This window comes from Carex rostrata, chromosome 23 (genome assembly GCF_964058835.1).
Source record: "Carex rostrata chromosome 23, lpCarRost1.2, whole genome shotgun sequence".
Lineage (NCBI taxonomy): Eukaryota > Viridiplantae > Streptophyta > Magnoliopsida > Poales > Cyperaceae > Carex > Carex rostrata.
In genome coordinates, this window is record NC_135940.1 from 6,902,966 (window position 1) to 6,928,375 (window position 25,410).

General features: G+C 34.7%; 5 protein-coding genes across 6 annotated transcripts; 1 reads left to right on the plus strand and 4 right to left on the minus strand.

The window, feature by feature from the left end:
• Positions 1 to 624: 624 nt before the first annotated feature.
• On the minus strand, positions 625 to 3,747 carry LOC144574772 (vacuolar protein sorting-associated protein 28 homolog 1-like). 2 transcript variants are annotated; one of them, XM_078324829.1, is made up of 3 exons: positions 3,106 to 3,746; positions 2,217 to 2,453; positions 625 to 808 (listed from the first exon to the last, which is right to left on the minus strand). In XM_078324829.1, exons 1-2 carry the CDS (start codon positions 3,526 to 3,528, stop codon positions 2,229 to 2,231), a joined length of 648 nt encoding a protein of 215 aa, XP_078180955.1. In that variant the 5' UTR covers positions 3,529 to 3,746; the 3' UTR covers positions 625 to 808; positions 2,217 to 2,228. The 2 variants fall into 2 exon arrangements, with proteins under 2 accessions (XP_078180955.1, XP_078180956.1); XM_078324830.1 differs by lacking the exon at positions 625 to 808 and having other exon boundaries at positions 2,120 to 2,453; positions 3,106 to 3,747.
• A 630-nt stretch (positions 3,748 to 4,377) lies between these two features.
• Positions 4,378 to 8,429, minus strand: LOC144574773 (uncharacterized). Its single transcript, XM_078324831.1, has 4 exons — positions 8,218 to 8,429; positions 6,634 to 7,349; positions 5,459 to 5,920; positions 4,378 to 4,790 (listed from the first exon to the last, which is right to left on the minus strand). Exons 2-4 carry the CDS (start codon positions 7,265 to 7,267, stop codon positions 4,612 to 4,614), a joined length of 1,275 nt encoding a protein of 424 aa, XP_078180957.1. The 5' UTR covers positions 7,268 to 7,349; positions 8,218 to 8,429; the 3' UTR covers positions 4,378 to 4,611.
• Positions 8,430 to 9,705: 1,276 nt separating this feature from the next.
• Positions 9,706 to 11,879, plus strand: LOC144574776 (uncharacterized protein C227.17c). Its single transcript, XM_078324833.1, has 3 exons — positions 9,706 to 9,909; positions 10,054 to 10,172; positions 11,546 to 11,879. The coding sequence occupies exons 1-3, from the start codon at positions 9,807 to 9,809 to the stop codon at positions 11,675 to 11,677; spliced, it is 354 nt and encodes a 117-aa protein (XP_078180959.1). The 5' UTR covers positions 9,706 to 9,806; the 3' UTR covers positions 11,678 to 11,879.
• A 1,674-nt stretch (positions 11,880 to 13,553) lies between these two features.
• LOC144574775 (elongation factor P (EF-P) family protein) lies at positions 13,554 to 16,527 on the minus strand. The gene is made up of 10 exons (XM_078324832.1): positions 16,225 to 16,527; positions 16,061 to 16,091; positions 15,944 to 15,957; positions 15,751 to 15,801; positions 15,473 to 15,542; positions 15,323 to 15,389; positions 15,167 to 15,234; positions 14,951 to 15,074; positions 14,192 to 14,231; positions 13,554 to 13,625 (listed from the first exon to the last, which is right to left on the minus strand). The coding sequence occupies exons 1-10, from the start codon at positions 16,420 to 16,422 to the stop codon at positions 13,554 to 13,556; spliced, it is 735 nt and encodes a 244-aa protein (XP_078180958.1). The 5' UTR covers positions 16,423 to 16,527.
• A 3,343-nt stretch (positions 16,528 to 19,870) lies between these two features.
• Positions 19,871 to 24,591, minus strand: LOC144574877 (protochlorophyllide-dependent translocon component 52, chloroplastic-like). The gene is made up of 7 exons (XM_078324970.1): positions 24,001 to 24,591; positions 23,096 to 23,283; positions 22,892 to 22,988; positions 22,418 to 22,588; positions 21,742 to 21,945; positions 20,904 to 21,097; positions 19,871 to 20,308 (listed from the first exon to the last, which is right to left on the minus strand). Exons 1-7 carry the CDS (start codon positions 24,487 to 24,489, stop codon positions 20,053 to 20,055), a joined length of 1,599 nt encoding a protein of 532 aa, XP_078181096.1. The 5' UTR covers positions 24,490 to 24,591; the 3' UTR covers positions 19,871 to 20,052.
• Between the last annotated feature and the right edge of the window lie 819 nt (positions 24,592 to 25,410).

A 25,410-nucleotide genomic window follows, 5' to 3' on the forward strand; every position in this document is an offset into this window, starting at 1 on the left:
CGTCAGTATGAATACTTTATTTGTTTAGATATGAATACTTCTTTATTTAGATATGAATAATATATAGTTTCGCTGTAGTGGTCCCCAATTTTGGCAAATGTCGCTTTCAGACAATTGCGGTCCCCAATCCAGGCTGTTACAAGACGTCAGCGGTCCCCCTGGTTGTTACTGGTCCCCTCTAGCTTGTGTTTACATATGACAAATGTTTATGATAATAAGTATGAATACTATAAATTCGTAGGTATGAATACTATATGTTTTGACTATTAATAAAATAACATTAATCTTACTCTTTGGTGATAGTTAGCACGTTTTAACTATTTTTTTTGTCTTTCAGTGCGGGGGACAGATAGGGGACTGAAATAGGGGGATTGTTAGTCGATCCCTATTATTTTATTTTTTAATACTATTTTGAGTGCCTTATGTATTCTATGTACTTGAAAATCTCTTCTTCTTTTTTTACTGATGTAAGGGCAAAATGGTCACATTTACATAAAATAGAAGTTAAAACAACAAATTATTTCATAACCTTCCTTCCCTCTGTATCTTTCACTGGCGCAACAGCCTATGAGTTACCTCTTCCTTCCCATTCCCTCTCTCCCCATCCCCTCCCCTCCCCTCTCTCTCTTCCCCCTCTACTTAAATTTCTGGAGCACACTCTTACATACATTACAATTACAAAAAACAACACCATTTATAAAAAAAAATATCAGGCGGCCTCGTAAGTGGACCAGCAAATGGCAGCAGCTGGTGCATGGAAAAGCATGTGCGTCGTCCATCCTTGCATCAGCACGGTGTAGTCATCACCCTACAGATTTTTATTGTTGAAAACTTGTTGAGTCTTTAAACTATTAATCACATATGGACAGAGAAATAAACATAAAAACTTTTCTGGTAAAATAGCAAGATAAAAGAATAAACGCTCTGTTAATTGTCCCCTTATAGGCTTCAATACAAGGAAATTGGCAAAATAAAGATTGTAATCAGTGTACAAAAAAAAAATTTAAATTACCTGGCATTAAACTCATCATCAGGAGAGATATATTATTTTAAAGCTTATCACAAGTCACAAATTATTCTAGAAGTGCAACTTAACCATGTAAGTTGCAGACTTTTCGTGATTATTTGACAAAGATTGCATACCAGCAAATCAGACTCATTCTTAGTTACCTTCTAACGGGCATTTTTTATTTTATTTCCAATCAAATTACAATATTTTATCTGATTTAACTGTGACCCCACCCATAAATACTTAAAAATAGAAGAAAAAAATATATATACATGTAGCTTTTCAATTAAGGAGATACTTGCAGTTTTTTCAATATTTTATCTGATTTAACTTTAATTTAACTGTGTTTGAGTGTGTTTGAATTCAAGCATATATATACAGTACCTACTCAATTTCAGCCTAGTAAGAGCAAACCTTAAAATCTGAGTACTTGTCTGTCTGAAAATTGCATCCCCAATTTCTCAAATAAACCCCAAAAAAGAAAAAAATTAGTATACTAAATTTTTTGTCATTTGAGGAGGTCAGCAAGTAAAGAGCGGAGAGGAGATCAGAGAGAAGAGAGAGGGCACGATTTCATGACGGGGGTGCACAACGCCAAAGCTTTTCGCGTCAAAGATTCGCTGCCAGGCCATTTTAGCATAGTTGAAGTTTAGCATCAGAGAGAGAAGGGGTTTGTAGTTTTATTAATTGGACGGTCCAGTTGAAGTTTAGCCGCAACGAAGTTTAGAGAGACAGCGCCAAAATAAAATTTTGATCCAGACCATTGATTAGTGTGAAGATGTGAGGTCTAGATAGAGTGTAAAGATGTGTCACCAATTTTTGGTGTAAGTGGATCCCTCTTACAATTATTTATGAATAACACAGATTTGGATATAAGAACACTACTCCGAAGCCCACTAAACTGCCCCTGCATTCATCATATCATAATCCCTAGATAAAAGGATAAACCACATATGTTCATCCTCCTGATCGAACTTTCAGTTTAATCGGGTTGAGTTACCAAAAGTTAGGCTCGCTACAGTAGGGGTTTGGGGAAGGGGTGATATTTCTCAATGTTTAAAATAATGCCCTTGTAATTGAACGAGCCTCGGTTTGGTAAACAGTAACTTGTGTGCTTACTGCAAAACTCTATTACGAGTTGTTTGCAACCGCTATAAGATATAGGTCTTGGTTGCAAAAAAGAAATAAAAATAAAAAAAAGCAAAACCTTCTGAGCAGCTTAGGAGCCGGCATTGGGCAGAGCTGCCATGAAAGAATTGTAGGAAGACTCAAGATCAAAGTGAAGCTGCCGCGCCTGCTGCTCTGTCAGTTCGTCAGCTGCTCCCATCTTCGCCAATCTGGCAAGCCATTCTCTCACCTTCACTTTACCCTCGAAGTCTGGTGGCAAGAGATTGCCAGTGAGTTTGTGGAAGGAGGCAGATAGATCCGACAGTAGCGGGTGTACCTGTTTATATGTTACAAACTTATTAACAAACTACAAATGCAGTGTATATATTAACCTGACATTCATTTATATCTCTCAACATGAATTTTTCAAATATTTTTATATTGCACCTTCTGCCACTAAATTAGTACTCTTAAGTCGTACAGTGCCAGAAAACAAAGGTTTCTGCTGAAATTTAATCTAAGAAAAATAATAATAATAATAATACAAATGCAGTAACCAGCAATTAAAAGTAAATCCATTACCAAATAAAAAGTATTGGAATATGACATCACCATATTTGTTTCCAGTGATTGCAACAAAGAATGTCAATTGGTATTCGGGCTATGTGAACTGGCAAGACCCAATATATTCATGTGAACAATGTTATAAGACAGGTTAGAGAGGACATTTAGACACTCGCAACATGCCAATAATGACCAGTACCAGTATGATAGCAGCTCATGAATGAACCATTGTTGTTACAGTAAAGTCTTCTAAGAAGTTACTTAGATAGAACGTTTATTTTCTTAGCTTGCAAGGACATATATGGGTATTTGTTCTTCCAATCTTCCCAGTTTTAAAGTATTTGACCCTACTGGCAAACTCTATACCAGTACCAGTATGAATGATTGCATTATAAATTTACAATACAGAAGAAGAAAATAATTACCTGATCAACAGCAATCATGTTGAGTTTGATGGTGTCCATGGCAGTAATAAAATTTTGCACACACTGCGCAATTGCAGAGGCAGAGGTTGCTGCAGCGGAAGACGCAGCGGCTGTTGAAGCTGCGCGGTGCTCGACTGTGGCTGGGACGCCAGAAGTGATGAGGCGATTGAGGGCATGGGGGCAATCGAGCTTGTAAGCCTCAGCAAAGCGCTCAATGGAGGGCACAGAAGAAGCGATGGAGGCGGAGAGGGTTCTAAATTGTGCGATGAGTTTGAGGCACTCGGACTCGTAGGAATCGGAGGGAACGAGGTCACGGATGTAGGCCTTTTCGAGCTTCTCGGTGGTCTTGATGATGGCGAAGAGGTCAGCCAGGCTGTCGAGGAGCTCGCGCTCGCGCTTGTCGTGCCACAGGCGTACCTCCATAGCCACCAATTCGGGATTAGTCTTCACCGATCTGGATTCTGGGGATAGAGATGGCGTAAAGAGAGGACAGAGGGATTAGTCGACGCCGATCTGGATTGTGTGGATAGCCAATAGGAGATGGCGTAAAGAGGGGAGAGAGGGATTAGTCGGCGCCGATCTGGATTCTGGGGAGGGGAGAGATGGAAGGATACGCGGAAATAATCACTATCCGAAATATATGTCATATGATCTGGTGAGTCGTAACACCTTGGTAATAATCACTATTGTATACATTTTATTAGAAAGAGATGTCGGAATTTACGAAAATGCTTTTTTTTTTTTAAAAAAAAAAAACTCCCCTATTTATCTTTCTAAATTAAAATCTTAAATTTTCAATCCTGCGTAGTGAATTTGATAAGGATCTCATAACAGTCTTCGCACTATAACTATCATAACCGTCTAGGAACCGCAAATGCTCCATTACTGAATTTTTTTCTTTCTAAATATTAATACATATGCACATAAATATTTATTCTATGAGATAGACAAATTTTACGTAAATAATAGTATCTCCAACCAAATTCGCCAAACATCCCACACCATAATTACCAACCTGGAGTACCGCAAAAACTCTATTGTTGAATTTTTTTTAACCGATCGAGGCAACCGCCTTTTGCATAGAATGAAGTATCACATCGTTTGCTGTTTCACACCACCACTGAGAACACTCGAGTAGTCTGTCTTTTCTACCAAATGGAAACTAGTTTGGCCTCCAAACTGAATCAGTAAACTGACTATATAAAATACAATTGATTGAAATGAAAACTGAGTATATAAAATGCAATTCATAGCAATAATGACACAAACATCTTTTAAGCACTCAATCTAATTACCATAACCACATTAGCATCAAGTCTGAGCACAAAAAATGAAAAGGATAAATGCAAATGGAACCGGTCTGGTCTCGCCAGAGGGGGCCCGCATTCTGACTTAAACTAAGGCATGCAAAAAAAAAAATCCAAAATTCTTTAGTTAATTATCGTGTTCCCCTAACTTTTCATCCTTTTACATAAGAAACTAACTGGACATGAAAGAAAAGAACATCTAATTCTGATTGGTACGAGCAGTAGAAGTCGAGTTTTTCTGTTCCGTAAGCACCGATTTCGAGGAAGGAAGATATGACCATGCAATAGCAGCTGAGCCAAGCGTTACAGCGAGACCAACAGAGGCCAAAATCCACTTCTGCCTTCTCTTGCGCCTGTTCCTTTGTTGCCTTGCCATCTCTATAAAGTAGTCAAAAATGAAAGAAAGTTGTAAGATCTCTTTTGCTCTGTTTTGGTATTGTAAGATGACAAAGCACCAGAAATAAAATTAAATGTAAATTACCAAAAGCCTAGACAGTAAATCTAGACAGCATAGCATATTTAAATTAAATGTAATTACCCAAAGCCTTGACAAAGTAAATCCTAGACAACATAGCATATTTATGTTTTCTCCCTCTGCAAACTTCAGTATTATGCATTTTCAAAATTTATGTGCCTATACATGATTTTCTATATAGTTTAAGAGTAAAATGCTATGACTCCTGTAAAATTGACCCACATACTCAACATAATTTTTTTTATATAATTGACCTCTAATGTGTGTCTGATCTCATAACTAGAAACTCTGACTCTGCCTCTGATGCATTCTATACCACTTGTAAATACACAGGCGAGAACTAATTTTCACTAATCACGATATTGGTATAGAATTAACAAGTGTAGAAAGAGCACCATGCATTGCACAATTGGTTAAGTATTGCTCTCCGTGTAGAAGACGGCAGGTTTGAAACTTTGTGCATGCACTAGGGTTGATATGAGGGCATTAACACTCATCTCATGCTCAAAATGAGAAAAAAAGAATAAGTGCAGACAAATAAAAGAAAAAGGTAAAAGAGGACAAAGCTCACCAACAGCTTCTTGGTTCCTCTGAGACATCTCTCTATTAGCAGCCTCATAATACTGTACCCGATCCATTAACCTCGATATCTCAAAGTTCTTGGACTGAATAATGGGCTCCATCTCAGCCTCCACCTCGGTCTTAGAAATGCCTTTAGCAATCGCGTCACTCACAAGCCGGGATGCAATAATTTGTTGGGACAGCTCCTCTACTGAATCGAGTTCAAAATTTGAACTGTTACTATTACCATTTCTCTCTGTAGTGCTTGGTGGAGGTGGAGAGAGGTGTAGGCCGACAAGAGAGAGGTGGCGGCTCAATCTCACCCATTGATTTCTCAAGCTCTCCGCAGCCTCTTCAGCTTGCTTTCTTCTTTCTATCTCCATCAGAAGACTTAGCCTTATTTCACGTAGTTCCTCTTCTATATCGTTGCATCTGTTAGAAGGGATGGGGGCGCCTGTCTCACTTGAAATTTCTAGGAGAGGTGTTAGAGAAAGAATGAAAAAAGAGCTTAATAAAAGCAGCTTAATAGAAAAAAAAATAATTTACTCGAGGGTAAACTGCAGAGCAGGTTAAGGGGATAGATGATGCTTGATTGCAGTCATAGCAACTTTTATTAAACCTAATTATTAACTTGGTACTTTCCAGATTTGTAGGAAAAGACTTTATCATGATTTAGAACTGATGAATTCGAAAAAAAATCTCTGGCTTAGAGAGTTTATTTAGGGTTTTACAACTAAATTAGGCCATTGAAGCTACAGATATGAATGCTTAATTTCATATTGAAGCTTAATGGGGTTAGTTCAAGGTCAGGTTTTATTTCTGTTCTTTATGCTTGTTACTAGCACGTATCAAACGCTAATATGATATCAACAATTATTAATCTCATTTTTTTTTTTGACATCAACCCAATAGGATTATTCTAAAAAGAAAAAAAAAAAGACTTGAGCAATATCGTCCAAGGGAACAACATTTGCATTTGAACCCCATAACAATATCAAAAGATAATTTTTAACAATTCCACCAATTTAAGGGACGTCTAAAAGATAAAAAATGCTAAGAATGTACTCACAACAGTGCTATGTGTAATTAAATTGCAGGGAAAGAGAAATATAAGCACAGTTAGAACTAATATAGAAATTTATATATTAATTATTCTGAAAAACTAAAAAAAAAGCACATTAATACCTTCAAAGGCATCATAAAACTCTCCAATAGGCGTGCTAGGCTTCCATGACCTCTCAATTGCATATCCATCTTCACTTGCAATACTCATAGATTCCTGCAAATCAAGGAATTCATCTTTCTCAAATTTTTTCTCCTCATTTCTCACTGTCTCCGTCACACTTACTTCAAATTCCTTGCTAGTTCCCTCTTTTTCCTCCTCTCCATTGATTTGCTCAGTTCGAAGTACATTAGCTATCTCTTCAACCAGTTTTTCGTCAGAAGTATGTGCCTCTTCCTCCTCTAGTAAAGGTACAACAGTCTGGGTAGCAATCTCTGACAGATGGGACCCGCCGTCATCATTTTCCAATGATTGACTCTTTAGAAGGCGAGGCCCACGCCTCTTATGGTTGATTATGTAAGGAGATGCAGGTGGATAAGAGGAGGGGGAGGATGGGGAATCAGGTGGCACCGGTGTGTTCTCAGGTGTGGCATATAGGGCCGGTGCCATTTTACGACGCGGGATCAATTTCCTTGGAGAGGGAACCGGAGTGGGAGTTCGGTCCAATTTGATTGGTGCTGGTGGGGGTTTTTGTAATGTATGACGTGAACCCGGTTCCAGAAGCCGGTCAAGGGCCACATGAGTATAAGTAGGCATTATGTAAGATGGTAAAATATTTTGGCCCTTTTACCCCTCAAACATTTATCTTTGTTGCAACCTTATACTTCCTCAACCGGCACTATAACATCAGAAAAGGCAAAAGAAAATTAGAATTAAGATCCGGATGAGCCCTTTTTTGTTGTTCTTTTTGGAGCAACGGTATAAACTAGATGCACTCTACGAAGAAATACTAAACCGTACAAGGCCAAGCCAGACTTATTTTTTATATTGTTGCAGATGGTTACAAATAAAGTGTGACTTAAGATTAAACACCATGCCATATTATTTATATTGTTGCAGCTAGTTACAAAATGCAACGAAAAAGCAATTCAAGGATAAAATTAATTCCCAATCCCCACCTAGTACATTCCCAACCAAACAATGTGTTTAATGCCATCCTGAGTTGGCAAGAGGAAGGAATGCACCTCTTAATTTTGCTCCCGATTTCAAAGTTTACGAGGCAAATGGAGGGAAATAAGGTGCACTCTCCTTCACATTTCTCCGATTTTATTTGCCCCACTTTGAGAATTACTTCATCTTCCTTTTATTCCTCTCCCTCTCCATCCCATCACGCTCAAACTCAAAAGCACAGCAAATTTCACTCGAATTGAATCATTTTTTGCGTATTAGCTGAACCGTAAAAGTAATTGAGCAACAATGTTTTGGAAACAAAGGATAAAAATCAGCCAACCAATTGGCGATTCTTGTGAGGAAAAATTTGAAATATTTCTCTTTAAACAAAAACATGTTTAAGAAAACTAAACAATAAGACTGATGATAACAAAACATTTGGTAGTATATATCACTTTCAGAGATTTAAACTTAAATCGTCATCATTCAGCACAGAATGATGAAAAAGAAATGTTAAATCCATCAATTCCCGTTAAATTAAAGTATCGCCCATATAAAATCTCCAGAACTAATTAAGAACAACGCAAATCACATACCGAAAATGAAACAGCACTGCTCCTTCAATTAAAATCTATCCGGATGAAAGAATATGTAATATTCGACCGTTATTCTCGAACGAAGATCCCTCAGTTGTATGGATTAGAATACCGAAATAGATAAAAATCTAGATAGAATGAGTGGAGTTTGCTCTTGCCCTAGCTGTATCACTCTCTCCTAAATTTAGAAATAGAGAAGTACATCTCGCGCCAAGATACAAGGAAACCCTAGTCGCGGAGATGTGAAGTTTTTAGGTGGACCTGTTCTGTACACCGGATCTCATGCTTCTGTAATAGTTTTTTTTTATTTGGATTAAGAGTAAAGCTACACTAGTTATTAATCCAAAAAATATATACCGTAAAAACAACCATTTAACGTTATTTTCTACAAAAATTTCATATATACGAAGACTGAAAAATTTGAAACTGTGGTACCACCCTAGTGCATTTAATATCACACTAAATGTATTAATTTGGTACTGCAGTTTCAAATAGAGTTAAATAGTTTATTTTTTGTTAAAAGATGTTGAATAAAAAAAAGTTGGATTGTTGATATGTATTGTGAATTAATATTTTTATTTTAAATTTAAATAATTAATATAAATTATTTAACATAATTTTTATATAAAAGTATACTTGATATAAAATTTAATCTTTAAGTATATTTTCAGATAGAAATTAAAATTACATTCAACATATCAAATTAATTATTTGGACATTGAATTTTTTTTTATTGATTTGTAGTACGAAGTACGAACTGTGCGTTATGCATTATGCACTCGGCACTCCTATAGCCTTACTCGATTTTATAATTCTTTTTAGTTATTTTGATTGGTTGGATGATTTTTTAAGTGGGAGCGCTTCCTAAAAACAAAGAAAGTATATATATTTTTTTGATAAAAGTCAAATCTGCTTACGTTCTACTCGCCCTTTTAATAATTTATGTTATAATTTACGAGGAATCGGTTCATAATTTTTTTTTTTTGAAAAATTTGACAATTTATAAAATAAATTTGAAATTTAAATTCAACTCTATTAGCATGATTTATATATGGTGTATATTTTATCACTTATCAAGCGATTTAAAATTTGAACGGTATGAAATTATCGATCCTCTATTATCGTTGAGAAATACTTAAATTGTATAAAATTTGATTGTTAAGCTACTGAATGTCCAATAAATTTTTATAAAGCTTACTTTCTAATTTTCAATTTTGTTGGACTGTTAAGCTACTGTATTTTTAAATTTTATTTTTTTAATACAAAATTGATGCTCTACGTCTACGTTATTTTTCTTAATGCTACCAATAAAAAAATCGGAATTAATAAATCCTGTTTAGATCGGGACCGTTCAATTATGATTCGGACCTATTCGGTCCAGCACGGAGCCTTTAATTAATTATTAAAGTTTAATATTTGTGCGGATTCTCATCGGACAGTTCGCATATAACATAAATATCTGATGTGAATTCCCGATTTCCGAAGGGAAGGGGCGTCTACGCCGATCGCCACCAGTTCAAGTAATACTAGACAAAATAAGTGAATAACAGAAATCAATAGAATCGAGAGAGATCGAGAGAGAGAGAGAGATGGATGAAGGGAAGAAGGGAGAGGTAGGAGCAGGACCTAGTATCCCCGCCGCCCGCCGCCTCTCCTGCACCAAGTGTTTCGATATTCTCTGGTTCTGCTACTGTTAGTTTCCCAATATCTGGATTTGTTAATTTCACTTTGTTCATTGGATAATTTCCTTTTATTTAGATGACACTTTTCAATGGAACGAAACCCTTTATTTTGATTATAAGTGCACGTGTATTGAATTGTATGATGTTTTTGTAGCTCCATTTCATCAGATGCAACAGTATTACAGATACGGGGAGTTTGACAATTGTTTTGCAAAGTGGCATGATCTTTATGACTGCTTAGCTCTGAAAACCAAGAAATCTTCTGAAATCGAGGTTGAAATTTTGATTCAGTTTTAAACTCTTAATATTAAAAGTTTCCTATATCTTTGATCAGACTTTAAGAGTACTCCTATTGGGCCTGTTCGGTGAGGGAGGAAAAGGGAAATTGATTGGAATAGAGCTTCTATTCCAGCCGAACAAGAAAGAAATTGAGTATAATTGTGGAAATTGGAATAGTGGAATTGCATTTGAATTTTTACGGTCAAGCCCCTGCTTTTTACAAGTTAGTCCCTCCTCTATTCCACTACGAGACAATTCTCTATTCCATGGAGATGATGGAATAGTGGAATCGACTCTTTTTCAAGAGATGGAATTGGCTCTGTGCCCAGTATTTTCCACTTTTTCCACCTTCAACCGAACAAAAACCGAATAGTTGGAATTGAAGCACATTCCAAATTCTACTTTCCTCACTTTTTCCTCTATTCCAGTACTTCGCTGTTCAAGCCCATTAGGTCATAAGCAGACAATCTTTTCAAGTTTAACATTTGTCACATCTTTGATGAGAGTGTACTTGAGCCTGTTTCCGGCATGCGGTTCTTTACAACCAACCTGGTTGATGTAAAATTAAGTAAATCTTATGGTGCAAAGACCACCAACAGATGGCCGTCTTATAGTGGTACCAGATCGTACGTACTGGTCCAATTGGTGTATGAAATGAAATGGCTTTGTTTTCTCCGTAACTTCATATGGGGAGCCACTGTAAAATTCTCAGTACAGCTAGAAGACCTACATTAAAATAAAAAAAAGTGCTTCTTGTGCTGGAGAGTTGTTAGCAAGCATTTTGCCATAGAAAAAAAGGAGAAAACTAGACTTAACTAGACTTTTCAGTCAATAATGCTCAGCTTTTAATGTTTTTTGCAAGTTACGCCCAACCTTAGATAGCTCGAACAAAAAATTATACCCGGCCTGAGATGGCACAAAGCTAAAGGCACGTTTTGATAAACTTTGGATGGGATTTTTTTCAATTTTGGGGAAGAGAAGAAATGAAATATTTGCAGTAAGATGCAAAGAATTGACAATTCTACTTCCAACTCTGATTACTCTTTCTTTGTAAAAGAAAGGTTTCTGAATCCAAATTGAAGCAAAGTGAAGGAGCATATATGAAAATATGGTTGCAAGGTTATATGAATTATTTATGAAGATATTTGTTAATAGAAAAAGGCTGTGTAATTTTTCTAATATTTTGATAGACTGCAACAGCAATGTAGTTGGGTTATATTGCAAATAAACCCAAATATGGGCTAGTCCTTATGGGTACAAGAAATGCTTTGTATTATCTGTAAGTGTGGTAATATTAATAAGTATAATTTACAAAGAAACCCCAACAAATCTTACTTAGAATTCTGACTGGCACTCGTATGTTGCAGGAAATTTTAGTGGCAAGAGAGAATGAGAAGAAGCATATATGGACATATCGGACGGTAGATGAAGCATCTGAGAATTGGTTGAAAATGTATAGCCGCTTTTTATCTAGCAGTCCTCCCGAAACTAATCCTTAGTCCAGTTTCACTTGATGAAGCAGATAAATCTTTGTTTTCGGTCAATGAATATTTTGCAATTTCAAATTCTTGAATCCTGTGACAACGGCATCTAGGAGCAATACAATGGGGTTTCCATTATAATGGCTGAAGAACAAAGTGCTATCCTTTTTCTGTTGATAGCAATTTCTTTTATTGATTTGAGATGCATAATGTTAAAGGATATGATACTTAGCATTGTTTAATTTAGTATGTTCACAAATATAAGAAGCATTTATGTCTGGTGCTTCGTAGTTCATGTGCTTTGTTCCTTGAGAGTACGGGGGAAACTAGAAAATTTAGATTGGAGTGGAGGGCTGAAATGCATAATGTCTGGTTACTGAGATTTGAACTCAATTCTCCACAACCACAAAATGAAATTCTATTAACTAGACTACAAGCACACATTTAACATTATTTAACATTTTATGAGAGGGTTATATAAGCTACAAAAAAAAAAAAAAAAATTCTATTTATGATTTTTTTTTAAAACCATAGAGGTGACCAAGTATCCTTAAGACCCGCCCCTGCTTGAGAGCTTAACCATAATCTGTTGTATTGCAGTTTGTTGCGTTTATGAATTGATGTATACATAAATAAGGCCTAACTATGCTTAAGATATTTTATTCTTGTCAGAATTCATCATAATTTTACTTTTAATTCGTATAAAACCAGCCCTTTAAATGTTCGAAATTCACTCTTCTTTAAGCCGAAAAAGGATAAATTCTGCGCTGAATAAAATTTAGACAATTTTTTTTATTGACAAACAATATCATCACCCAAGTTTTAACACATGACATTTAGATAATTCAAATTAGAGAGCAGCACCTTAAAAAAATAACTCCATGCTTTAATAATGTTAACAAAAACAGCAGCGTAGCATGAATTACTACGGCAAATGATTATGACAACCATCACATGTCGCACATAATACATCCCCATACTGTTTAGAATAATTTATGAAAAAAAAGTGCAACCTCTTTATCTAGAAGAATTTATTTGTCTATCATAACGAAATAGTAATCAACTTGAGCTATACTATCTGAACAAAATTCACTCCTTTCAATCACACTAACTCAAATTTGGCAGGACAACTTTCCTCATATTGTTTCATCAATAAAATCGGCTTCTACTGCGTGGCCCTGAAAAATGGTTGTTAAGGGTGAACTTGATTAATTATTTTGGTCATAAATACATTTTTCTTTTAAAAAAAAAATAACAAGAATGAAACAAAATAATACAAGAGTTGGGCTATGGTGCATTGCAATGTATAACTCCTCTTGTACATTGGACTATAAACCGTTGTATTCGAAGTTCAAACAGTCGATCTAATGGGCTCAACATGTTCTCCATCCATATTAAAATGTGCTTGGAAACCAAATTTATATTTTTTGGAAATTTTTTACTATTTTTTGTAGAATTTTTTAAAATCATTGTTTTTTAGAAATTTCTAGACCATAGATAAACAGTGATTTTCAAAAATTCTAAAAAAATAGCAAACAATTTAAAAAAAAAATGAAAAAATTTGGTATCCAGACAGATTTTAATATGGATATAAAATTGAACGGTTTGGATAGGATATTTGAAAATCAAAACCAACGATTTATAGTACAATGTACAAGAGGGACTATACATTGCAATGCACCATAGCCCAACTCATAATACAATGCTAGGTAGAGTATTGTTTTTCTTTTTTTTCCAGGGCCAATTGATATGATTGATCCTTCTATGTTCACATATTATTTCGAGGCAGCCAATATGATAATAAGAATATCTTATCTCTCTATTCCAAGGTTGGCAAGTCAAGTGTAAAAGTAGTATAAAAATGGAATAACAAATAGGAGTTTTAGTAGGTAGTTTACCTGGTAAAATAGGAGTCATCTGTGGTATTGACGATGATCTCATCTCCAGCTTCGACAAATGGAGGTGCCTAAAATATTTAATATTGTTGTAAACAACATGAAAACCACAGATAAAAAGTATATATTCCATAGAAACATTAGAAAAGAAAATAGCTGCGCAAATATTAAAGCTTTCAGATTGTTGTAAACAAGATTTTATATGTATTTTAGTATTGAGGAGGGTTCCAATGCCTCATTTTTTTCATACCTCATCATACCTCATATTTTATATTTTTGTTTTCAAAGTCCAAATTGTCGATCCGAACCGTTCAACAAAATATTTATACTAAAATATGCATGGAGATGAAATTTTATATTTTTTGGAATTTTTTTGCTATTTTTTAAGATAGGTACAAAATCACTGTTTTTGAACCGTTCAAAAAACAGTGATTTTCTACCCATCTTAAAAAATAGTAAAAAAATTTCAAAAATTATAAAATTTCATCCCTAACCATATTTTAGTATGGATATTATGTTGAACGGTTCGGATCGACAATTTAGACATTGAATATGAAGAAAATGAAGATATAAAATATGAGGTATGATGAGGTATAAAAAAAATGAGGCATTGGAACCCTCCTCTTTAGTATTTTACCATTATTGTAAGTCCATTGTCCAGCACTACCCTTTTATACCTGAAAGTTTAAGAATCAAAATTAATTACATATCTAAAAAACTTCTTACTGTGTAAATGAAAAAAAAAAAAAGTATAATGAAATTGAGCTGGAACATCAGCAGTGTATTTTGGTCTCATATACGAAGGTTTTCTTTTTGCAAAAGAAAAGAAGAAAACAATATTCTCCTATTTTAACCTTTGATTTAATGTTTCTCGTGCTTGGAAACAAAACCTTACATTTTCAGCAGATGCATACTAATATCACTGTAATTTTTTTTTATCCTCATTTCTTTTATTCACATAGGAAAAGAATGAACAAAATCAAGAAAATTAAGTTTAAGTGTTGACTTCCAGATATTGATGAACTTGTCATCAGTAGGTTATGTTTACTACTAAAATGACAAACTTGGGTGGAAATTTAGACGCCTATGCTAGTATGCTTCAACCTTGGTTCAATGTTTGCTCATTATTTGAAAGGGGAATGATAACTCAAATGTTCACTCTCATCATTTGTTTCTCAAAAATGTTTTCATTTCCTTTTTTCTCCGAGAGCTATAGGGATTACATGCTTAAAATAACTACATGTGGTTTCGGAAAAGATTTTATGGGTATGTCAGGATTTGGCTGTGGGGACCCATTTACCCCGAGAAATTATCTCAGTTCTCTCTTAAAACCCCCAAGTCAAACTACCGAGAGACAAAATACCAAAAACTTACAAATAGACAAAAAAAAACTTACTGGGGAGCAGCAGTAAGCCCTTTTGTATGAGCACGTGCTTCAACTACAGTGCAAGTTACACGCGTAGGTACAGAAGCTGACATAGGTCTATCGTCATAATATTGCAATGTTACTGGCATGTCCTCTGTATCAGAATTGTATAATCATGTCACTGTGGTATTTTCAAATAAATTAATTGTAGAGAAGCTCAGAAGAAAAAGGTTAACATGGGACCACCTTTCAGGTAAGCAGCAGCTTTGCCAAACAACTCTTTAGAAATTTCAAATTGATCAAATGTTTCAGGCCTAACAAAGATGAAAGATTGTAGATAAGTAACTCTAAGAAGTTAAAATTTATGGAAATTAAACATTAAATTTTGTGATATTATCTTACTCCATAAGCATAATAGAATCGCCTTCCTTGTACAAGAAAGTGAAGGTCTTCTCTTCAACAAACACCTCTGATTAAATTAAATATAAGTTACACTTTAATTCACCAGTAATGAGGTTTCTAACAAAGTTAAAAAACAAAAAAAACACATACTCTCGATTGCCTCGTCAGTGCGAAATCTTTCAACAGTCTTGTTACCAGTGTCAACATCACGGAGTTCGACCTATGAAGCCAAAATATTGAAATCATAAGTCTAATAGTTTTTCTTTATGAAAACCATTTTGCATTTAGGGTTAGAGGTAACTTGGAGGGAACTGATGCCCATGCCCACTAGATAAATATGAAAATTACTTTATCACAAACTAACTATTTGATCCAACATATGCTATTTTACTTAAGAAAGGATGAACAAAACCGACATTTATTTTTACCTGTACAGTAGCTCCTCCTCTTCCTTGGTGTGTATGTTGTGCTTTAATTACCTACAGTAAATCCGATTAACCAACCAAAAGGTATCAGAAATAAAATCATGGAATTATTACGAACAATTGATAAGTAATACATAAACTAAAACAATAGATATAAAAAAAAAAATGAGAAATAAGAAGATAGCAGAAAATATACCTGATATATGCGACCTTCCAATAAAGGTTCCATCAAAAGATATTAGCAGCAACTTGAAAAAAAATAACCCGCTAGAAAAAAAAAGGATGATCATAAGACATAAGCCCAAAGTTTCACCTTTTCTTTGAATCACATTTCCTAGTCTCACCTACACAAAATTTGAGAGCTGTTTGTATCAGTATCAGGCACGTTTCTTTTTTCCATAAATCCAAAATGAAATATCACTATTCAAATGAGCAATCTCTGCTTATTGAAAAAAGAAGAAGAAGATGAGGTGTTACATCTGAACCGAGCATTTTCGCGCCTCGGGTCTGTGTGGCGGCCCATGGGGCGGACAGGGTGGCATGACAGTGGGCCCCACTCGTCGTTCGCCTGGTCAGAGTTGTGAATGGATGCGAGGAGGCCGAGAAGGGAGGAGGCGAGCGGCGGATCAGGCTGCGACGGAGGGCTTCGATCGCTTGCCTCCTTACAGACTGCATTGGAGAGAGTTCTATAATCTCACCTAAACTAGTAAACTGGATTGGTTGGAGACGGAGGCGGAGGCGGAGGCTGGCAAGTGTGCCACATCCGTACACGGTACACCAGGTTAATTGACATCCTCCCAGGGACCTGAAAAGGAAATATTTTACACCTTGTAGATCCGAGCCGTTCTTTTTAACTTGACACGAACCCAATTATATTGCCCCTGCGCTGGTCCGAATCTCAAACAAACTGAGAGTAAATCCCAAACCGTAAAGTGAGAATGCACTTTACAAGTTAATTAAAAATAAATAATCATCACATCATCAAATTGTTATCAGAGATCACGATTAAAGTTAATTAAAAATACATAATCATATAAATTTTCTATTAATATGTGTCTTAATTTTTAGATAATTATTATTTTCATTGATATATTTGTTTTTTATAATGTCCCCGTTGCAACGCACGGGTATGATACTAGTAAATACGGATACGGATAGTAAATAAATATCAAAATTTAAAATTAAATTTGTCTTAAATAGATACAAAATAGATACAAATACGGAGCATATGGTTTATGAATATAAATTATAATATGAATATAAAATGAATAATGGTCGGATAATTAAGGTATATGAACTTTAATATAAATATTAATTAAAAAATTAAATATAAATATTAATGATAACTATAAGTTGGTGTAGAGATGAGAGATAATCTATTGATATAATATATATATAAAAAATAAAAAATAGTAACAAAAGATAATGTGATGTAGTGGTTAGAAATTTAATTACTTTGAGTTTTGACACACAGGTAGGGGTGGCAACGAGCTGTTAAAGAGCGAGTTAGGCCACACTCGTACTCGGCTTGTTAGTGTATCAAGCTGAGAGAGCGAGTTTAGATTCCCGAGTTAAAACTATTGCTCAAGACTGACTCGTGGCTTGTCCAAGCGAGCCGAGCTAGCTCGTTATTAGCTTGGTAGATTTATAAATTTGTATATTTTCTTTCCTGCTATATCTTAAATTTTCATAACACATCTTATCAATTATGGCTAAAATAAAATAATATTTATATGACTAATTACTGAGGAATGCTCTTAATTCAATTGTAATTAAGCAAATCAACTACTATAAATTAAGTTTACAGCTAAATTCATACATACAAATATATCAAAATCCTAAATTCATACAAATATATTCACAGAATAAATTCATACATACCAAATCAAACAAATTCATACAAATTAACTTAATTGCTTATAATTAATTCACACATATTCCATATAAAATTACCAATCAATTTAAACACAGTCCAAAGTGCAATTGCCATAACACTGGCTATAACATCTATAGACCATAATATCCCTAATCTGAAGTGAACGGATCCGATTAAACAATTAAACTATGTATATTAAATAGCTCGTTAACGACCGAGCTGGCTCGTGCCGAGCCAGGCCAAACTCAAACTCATTAATTCTGGCTCGAGTATGTAGCGAGCAAGCTAATTTTAACTCGATCCACTAACGAACGAGCTGTTACCAATCGAGTCACAGGCGAATACCAAGCGGGCCACGAGCCACGAGCTTTTTTGCCAGTCCTACACACAGGTATACAATATAAAATTTGATCTCCAAACACATTCTTTTATATGGAGATCTCAGATAACTGGATCTGTTTATCCGAATTCGAATCTAAATTAGATACGAATTGGATTCGAAACGGATAATCCGACTCCATTTTCACCCCTAGTTCTTTCCAAAGTTGTTATTTTTTTGTTTTTTCTGTCCGTTTTTTCAAATGAATAACATAATAACCAAATTCATGATTATATGCATATTAACAGTGTTATGAATTTATATTTTATTTTTAAAATCTAAATATTAATCTAAACCGTTAAATATGATATTCATATGAAAATAAAAATGTATTTGAAAATTAAATTTATATGTTTTAGATTCTTTTTCCAATGTTATTTTTTTTTAACTATTTTTGTTGTCTGTTATTTTTTTTCTAACGAATAACATAATAACTATCTCTATTTTAAAGAAAATAATAAAAATATGGAAGCTGATATGAGTACCCGCGCTACAGTACCCGTACCTAAACTACCATAACTGTTTGTGGGGACCAAACTGCCATAACCGCACTTCAAATCTGTAACTTTTTTTTTAATATTATTAGTCAAATCTTGAAGTATGTAGTACAAAGAACACAAGTATTTATATCTATATAGTAAAAATGTAAATGATAAATTAATAATTTTTAAATAATCGTACCCGCACTTTTTTTTTTGAAATTTATGATGTCGTACCCGCACCTAAACTGCCATAATTACTTGTGGTTGTGGGGACCGCAACTGTTCCAGATCTGTAACTTTATTTTAAAATATTAATAGTCAAATCTTGAAGTATATAGTTCAAAGAACACAAGTATTTATATCTATATAGTAAACAATGTAAATGATTAATTAATTATTTTTAAATAATCGTACCCGCATCTTTTTTTGAAATTTCTGATGTCGTACCCGCACCTAAACTACCATAATTGCTTGTGGGGACCGCAATCGTTCCAGATCTATAACATTTCTTTTTAATATTAATAGTCAAATCTTGAAGTATATAGTTCAAAGAACACAAGTATTTATATCTATATAGTAAACAATGTTGTAATTTTTACATAACTGCTTGTGGGAACCTAAACTGTCATAATGTTGTAATTAGATCCCTCCTCTTTTTACATATGACACTGAAAGTATTAATATCTAAGTATTGAAAGTATTTATATCTATGCACTGAAGTATTTATTTTTATGAAGTCAACTATTTTTGTTAGAGAAATATTGACGCGGAATTAGTGCCGAGACTTTGAAAGGGTGCTGCTGGAATTTTAGAATAATAATTAGTTGAGACTATATAATATCTTTTAAGAATAATAATTAGTGGACACAATATAATTAGTGGGGACCATAATACATTATTTCCTCTAAATGCGGGTACTGTGCGGGTACAAAAATGATTATTCTAAAAATATACTTCGCATCTAAAATACACGTGTTCAGTAATTTTAAATGAATTTATATACAATAAAATCCTAATTTTTTTTATTTTATTTTTATAAAAACAGAACACAAACCGAACATGTACATACATTCAAATTAAACCGCGTATATGTTATCTAAACATCCGATTTCAGTGTAACTTGTAAATTTGTACGTTCACAAAGCATACATATAATTTTCAAATAAGTAAAAGCAAAATATTAATAATAGATATTTGAAAAACTAGATAAGCCCAAAAAATTCTTGAAATCAAAATACATACAGATCGTGTTGTTTATTATGATGTAGGCTTTTAGAATTTTGAAAAAAAAAATATTTATGTTGAATTTTTTTATTTAAATTATTATGGTTAAATCTGAACTTATTCTGAAATATATTTTTTTTGGAAGAAAAATAACCCCAGATATTATAAATTTTAAACTTGTTTAATAAAAAGTAAATTCTAAACTCTATATACATTACACAAGGTTCGAGCTCCGTATTGTAATGCCTTATATACATAACACATCTCGGACCATTCTGCTGGGCTATGACATAAGAACAGTAAATTAGTTTTTACATTTAAATTCTAAATTACTGTCAGAAGAATTATTTAAAAGCATGGTTATAATCATGGAAATAGAAGGTCTTTTGGATGAAATGAGAGAGCCACCGAGAGGCGGCAAAACACAAGACCGCGACTGAGATGACAGTAGTCTTTGCAATATTTGAGGCTATGTTCTGTTTTGCAACAGCAAAGAACCCAATAATGGCTACTGAGACGATCTGCAAAGACACCTCAATGGCTTTCAGTGTGTTCAGGGCCCCACTGCAGCTTGTGCATTGCACAACATGCGACCAATATCTGAAAAAATGATACAAAAACATATTGTGTTATTGACCATACCATATAATTCAAACATTTTCTAAATAAGTAAAAAAACACAACACATACTATGCTTAATTGAACTACATAAGGAGGAAATATGGTAGAGCACAAATAATAAAGTTGTTGTGGCAGCAGCCAAAAAAGATTCTATGCCGGATTTCAGTATCACGTTGGTCAAAGTTTGATGCTATAGAAAATTATGGTATTGGAATATATTCAGGGGCAGGACAAGATAGGGGCTGAATAAATAAGTGTTATGTAATTTCATTTTATGAAGGGATTGATAATGTAATTTTTTATAAAATTAAAATTTTGAAAAAAAAAAAAACTGAAAAATTCCAATTTATTGGGGGGGGATTTGGGGGGGGGGGGGGGGGGGGGGGGAGGGTTCTTAGCGCCCCTTTTGCTTTATTTACTTCCATCACGGAATATATTAGTCAGTACTGAACACGAACCTGAATGATTTTCCTCCCGGGATTTGCTCTCTTTTTAACAAATTGAGACCGTTTTTTTTTTCCCTTAAACAAAGAAAAATAAATAAATGTTGCATTATATTTATAATTTTCATTACCTATCCAGGAGCTGCTCTTTGGGGGGAGTAGGGGGCAGCAGCTGTGGTGCTGGATTCATACTTCCCCAGTTGACTTGGTTGTTTGAATACTTCCTCAACCAACTTCTAAAGGCAATTACCATAGCATCTGATTTTGTTGGCACATAACAAGCCTTGTGCCAATTTGAAAATGCAGCTGACGCAAGCTTGCGTTCCTGCTTATACAATAAGACAAATCAAGTACAATCCTTAATTGAAATAGAGTAAAAAAGGTAAAATTGATTAAACAAGATTAAAATTTGAAGCAGGTTCCTACAGACAATATAATGGAAAAATGTATACAACCCTGCAAAGAGATTAAAATCTCACATTTTATTCCAAAAGATGAAGAATCCCAACATACCCCTCTCCTACCATTTTTTTTAATTTAATGCCCAAATTAAGCCTCTTTTTCATCTTTTATAGAGGAATGAGGAATGGCAAGTACTTGGGGCATCTTTCAAGTAATAAGGTAATGAAGTGGAGAATAGGATATTTTTGTTCTTCGTAGGGTCTACATTAAAATTTTATATGCATATTTTTGCAGATATACGTGAGACTCCTGCATTTTTCAGGGCTATATGCTGAAAAACGTATATGCCGAGAAATGTCTATGGGAACAGTTCTGGCAAGTCTGCTTTTACCACAACAAATCCTTCCTCATTGAAAAATAAGAAAATATGCTTTCAAACTTATCTTACTTTGTCTCCCAGAGTAAGGGTGCATTAAATAGACGAGAGATTTTAAAACAAATTTACTTGAGGTACTTTAACGCAAGCAACTAATACTGAAATAAAAAATGATAGTGTACTGTACGCACCTCCACATGGAGAAGGTAAAGATCTGAATCCAAGATGAGATTCTGTCCAATATGGAAATACCATCTAGGGATGATTTTATCCAACCAAACAGCAAAGTTCCTTGGAAAAGAATATATAAGCCTGCTCTTACCGGGACTTACTGGAACACACAAGAATATGAGCACAAATCTTTGTTCTTTATCAGTGGTTTTGGTCAATGCCTCCTGAAAAGAAAGAAAAATCTCAAGGTGCTGCATTCTCTTCTTTTGCTGGGTCATATTAATTAGCACTATCACCATGGCACCATTTCATTGTATACTTGTCTTACTTGAGTGCTAACTCCGTATTTAGGGGAAAAAAATCAAACCCTTAATTTTTAAATTCTTCCAAGAACAAAAGCATATACTATGCAAATCAGATTAGCATCTTCTAGTTGCATTTTGTCGATATTGATAGTCAGGGGTGGAACTACCAAATTTACATTGTGGGTTGTGGGGGGGGGGGGTGAAACTTAAAATGCATATTGTGTACTAGTCGGGACTTGAACTCAATTCTCCACGATCACAGAGTGAAATTCTAAACACTAAGCTACATACACACATTAGCAATATATGAGGGGGGCTGAACCATATAGACACTTTTAAAGATAATAAATTCAATTTAATTGCAATATAAATGATTAAAAATTCTAAGTACCTCTTTCGAATTTGGAGAAGTAACAGAGAAGCTTTTTGATGCTGAACCATAAAAGAGGCATGGGGGAACAAACTTTGACCAACCTGCTTCCTGCTTTGCATGGAAGCCGTTTATATCTAACTTCTCTATTGTTATCTCGAGTGGTGCACCTCCTTCTCTATCTGTTTCAATTGTGAAGAATCAAAATAAAAAGACTTCAGAGTTTAGATATAAGATACTAGAAGCAGAGGTTTTCTAACAAATTTTTAGTGTTTTGGGGCCATCATCATTATACTGGTAAAGTTTTAAATGATTAAAGTTTTTCTTTTTTCTTTTGGAAGGTTAGTCGGCTAGGTGTCTACTAAAAATTGTATTAAAAGATTTTTATTTTTATTTTTACAATGCCTCTATCTCACTATAGAGTATCCCATATATACAATATCTCTAACTATTAAATAGAACATTTAAATGATTAAAGTTTTGTGTAGGTACATATCTTCCAGGGACCACGCGTTTTCTAACGTTCATCAACCCATGATGCGCATAAGGAACATGAGCTGGATCCATAAGGTTCTCTGTTAGAACTTCATATCTGAAATATCAATAACCAATATCAACAACAATATATACATAAATCATAACTTGAGAAAAAAAACAAAAAAAAAACAAAAGAGCAACAGAAATCAAGGATTGATTTACCCATATAGAAGGTCTCGTGTCCCCATTGTAGATGTAAATGATGGATCATCCAGCTCCGGGATATATGGAGGTGTTTTTTCGTTCCAAATATCTTTGTAACGAGAATCAGTGTTGGGCCAAAACCACAAAATTTTGTTTTGTTCAACACATGGGTAAACAGCAACACATGCCTTTTCATTCTTATGTACCTGGATTTTTTACATGAGACAGCACAAATAAAAATTACTGCATGAAGCATATGCAAGCCTCTCCAACCAAAACGCTTCAGAGACAGCACAAGAGATTAAATAAAGATTTTCTTTTGAACTCCGTAAAAATTATTTAACTTAATTCTGAGTATGAATTTCCCCAAAAAGCAAGTTTTGCAAAATTACTGAATAATGGCGTGGAGGATATACAAACTAAAATTATTATCAATGCTAATTATGCTTTCTAAATCATAATTTGTCTAGGATGCATGAGGTCTGAAGGTCCCCAATTCAAACCAAATATGCCCCTAACTAAATTAATTGCTTCCTATAATAATTTTTTTTGATGGTTGACGGCAAAGTGCCGGCAACAAATATATTGATAAGAAAAGTTTTTTTACAAGGAGAATTTACAGAATCAGTGGAATCCTCCCAGATAGATAGGATTTCCACCAATAAACCAAAAAACTAGCCTATAATAATTGGATGTGTGTATTATGGAAAAACGAACACATAACGATGAGGGCGTGCCGATTGTTAAGAAAATCAACCTTACTTTGCAGCAACCTCTGTAGCCACTCGTTAGTTAGTTAGTTAGTTAGTTAGTTAATTAGTATACAAATACATTCTCAGGGTCTAAACATAATACAATTAACCGCAATTCCCAAGCATTTCTCACTACAACTTTTAAGACATGTAAGTGAAAGATGAACTCACTGGAGGTCCAAGTGATGGGGCCTGGGGGATGTATTTGCAAGTGCCGGCACCATCAAAGCACCACCCATGATACACACACTGAAGCCTACCTTGCGGGTCAACACGGCCTTCAGAGAGAGGTGCGAGACGGTGGGGGCACTTATCCTCAAACACCTTCCATGCACCTTCAACCCGGTCCCACCAGATCACCACGTCCAGTCCCAGCACTGTCTTGGCCTTCGGTGCGCGCTTGTCGAGGTCGCATATAGGAGCTAGGGGGTACCAATGAGAGAACCAATCGAAGGTTTCCGATGTGGAGGTAGGGTTTGGTGAGGTGGTGGTGGTGGTAGACGAGGGAGAAGTGGACACGTGGAGTCGAGTTGACAGGCGTGGGATATGCGAAGGGGGAGGTTGGAAGGAGGTAGGAGAGGGTTGGGACGGGAAGGGGGAGAGAGAAGAGTAAGGGAAGATGCGTGAGGTTGGGAAGGAGAAGAGGCGTAGGGACTCCATTAGTGACAGAGGGAGAGGAGAGACAGAGAGAGAGAGAGAGAGCGCGCCCGCAAGCTCTGAGAGCTATCCGAGGACGAGAAAGGAGATCGGATATTGGTTGAGTGCACATCCTCTGAGGTAACGGATTATCTGAGTTTAGATAAAAACCGTCCGATCAAAATCTGGGCCAATCTGGCCCGAGGTGGAATGCACAGTGTCTCTTGAATATTCGTGTTAATTCTAATCGGACGGTTCAGATATAAACATAAATATACTGTTACCTCAGCTAATATGAATTCGTATTGGTCGGGATTGGTCCCGCGAAATTCTTGAATCTTTTTCTTAATGACAAATTTTGTAGATACCCATTACATTTTTATAATTAAGAAATAGGTTCAAAATCTAGCGTTATTTTGATTCGTAACATATTGTTCGTTTTTTGTGTAGTACGTCAAGGAAGAAAGTAGGTGCCTGTTGACAAATTGTTGACAACTAATTAATTAATAGGAAAGAGAATGAACATGCTGGTCTACACAAGTATAGCATACTTCTGTTTTTGGAGATTGTTTGTTACAAGTTCCTCTTTTGTTTTTTTCTTAATAAAATGAAATTACAATTCTTTTTTTTTTTTTGTAATTTCATGATAATTGTTAAACAGAACAATTGATATTTTCTCGATTTAAGAATGGACGAATTGATAATGAGTGCATTGCAAAAATCGTATATATCTCACAGAAAAATGTTTGTGCACGCTTAATTTTAAAGATGACAATACTTGTAATATCAAAAGAATTAATAATTAATGAGCGGATTGTAAAAATCATTTATATTACATTTTTTTGTGTACACTTAATTTTATAGATGACAATACTTATATTATACAAAAGAAAAATAAGAAAATGAAATATTTACTTTTTTTGTGTACCAAATGAATATCAAACA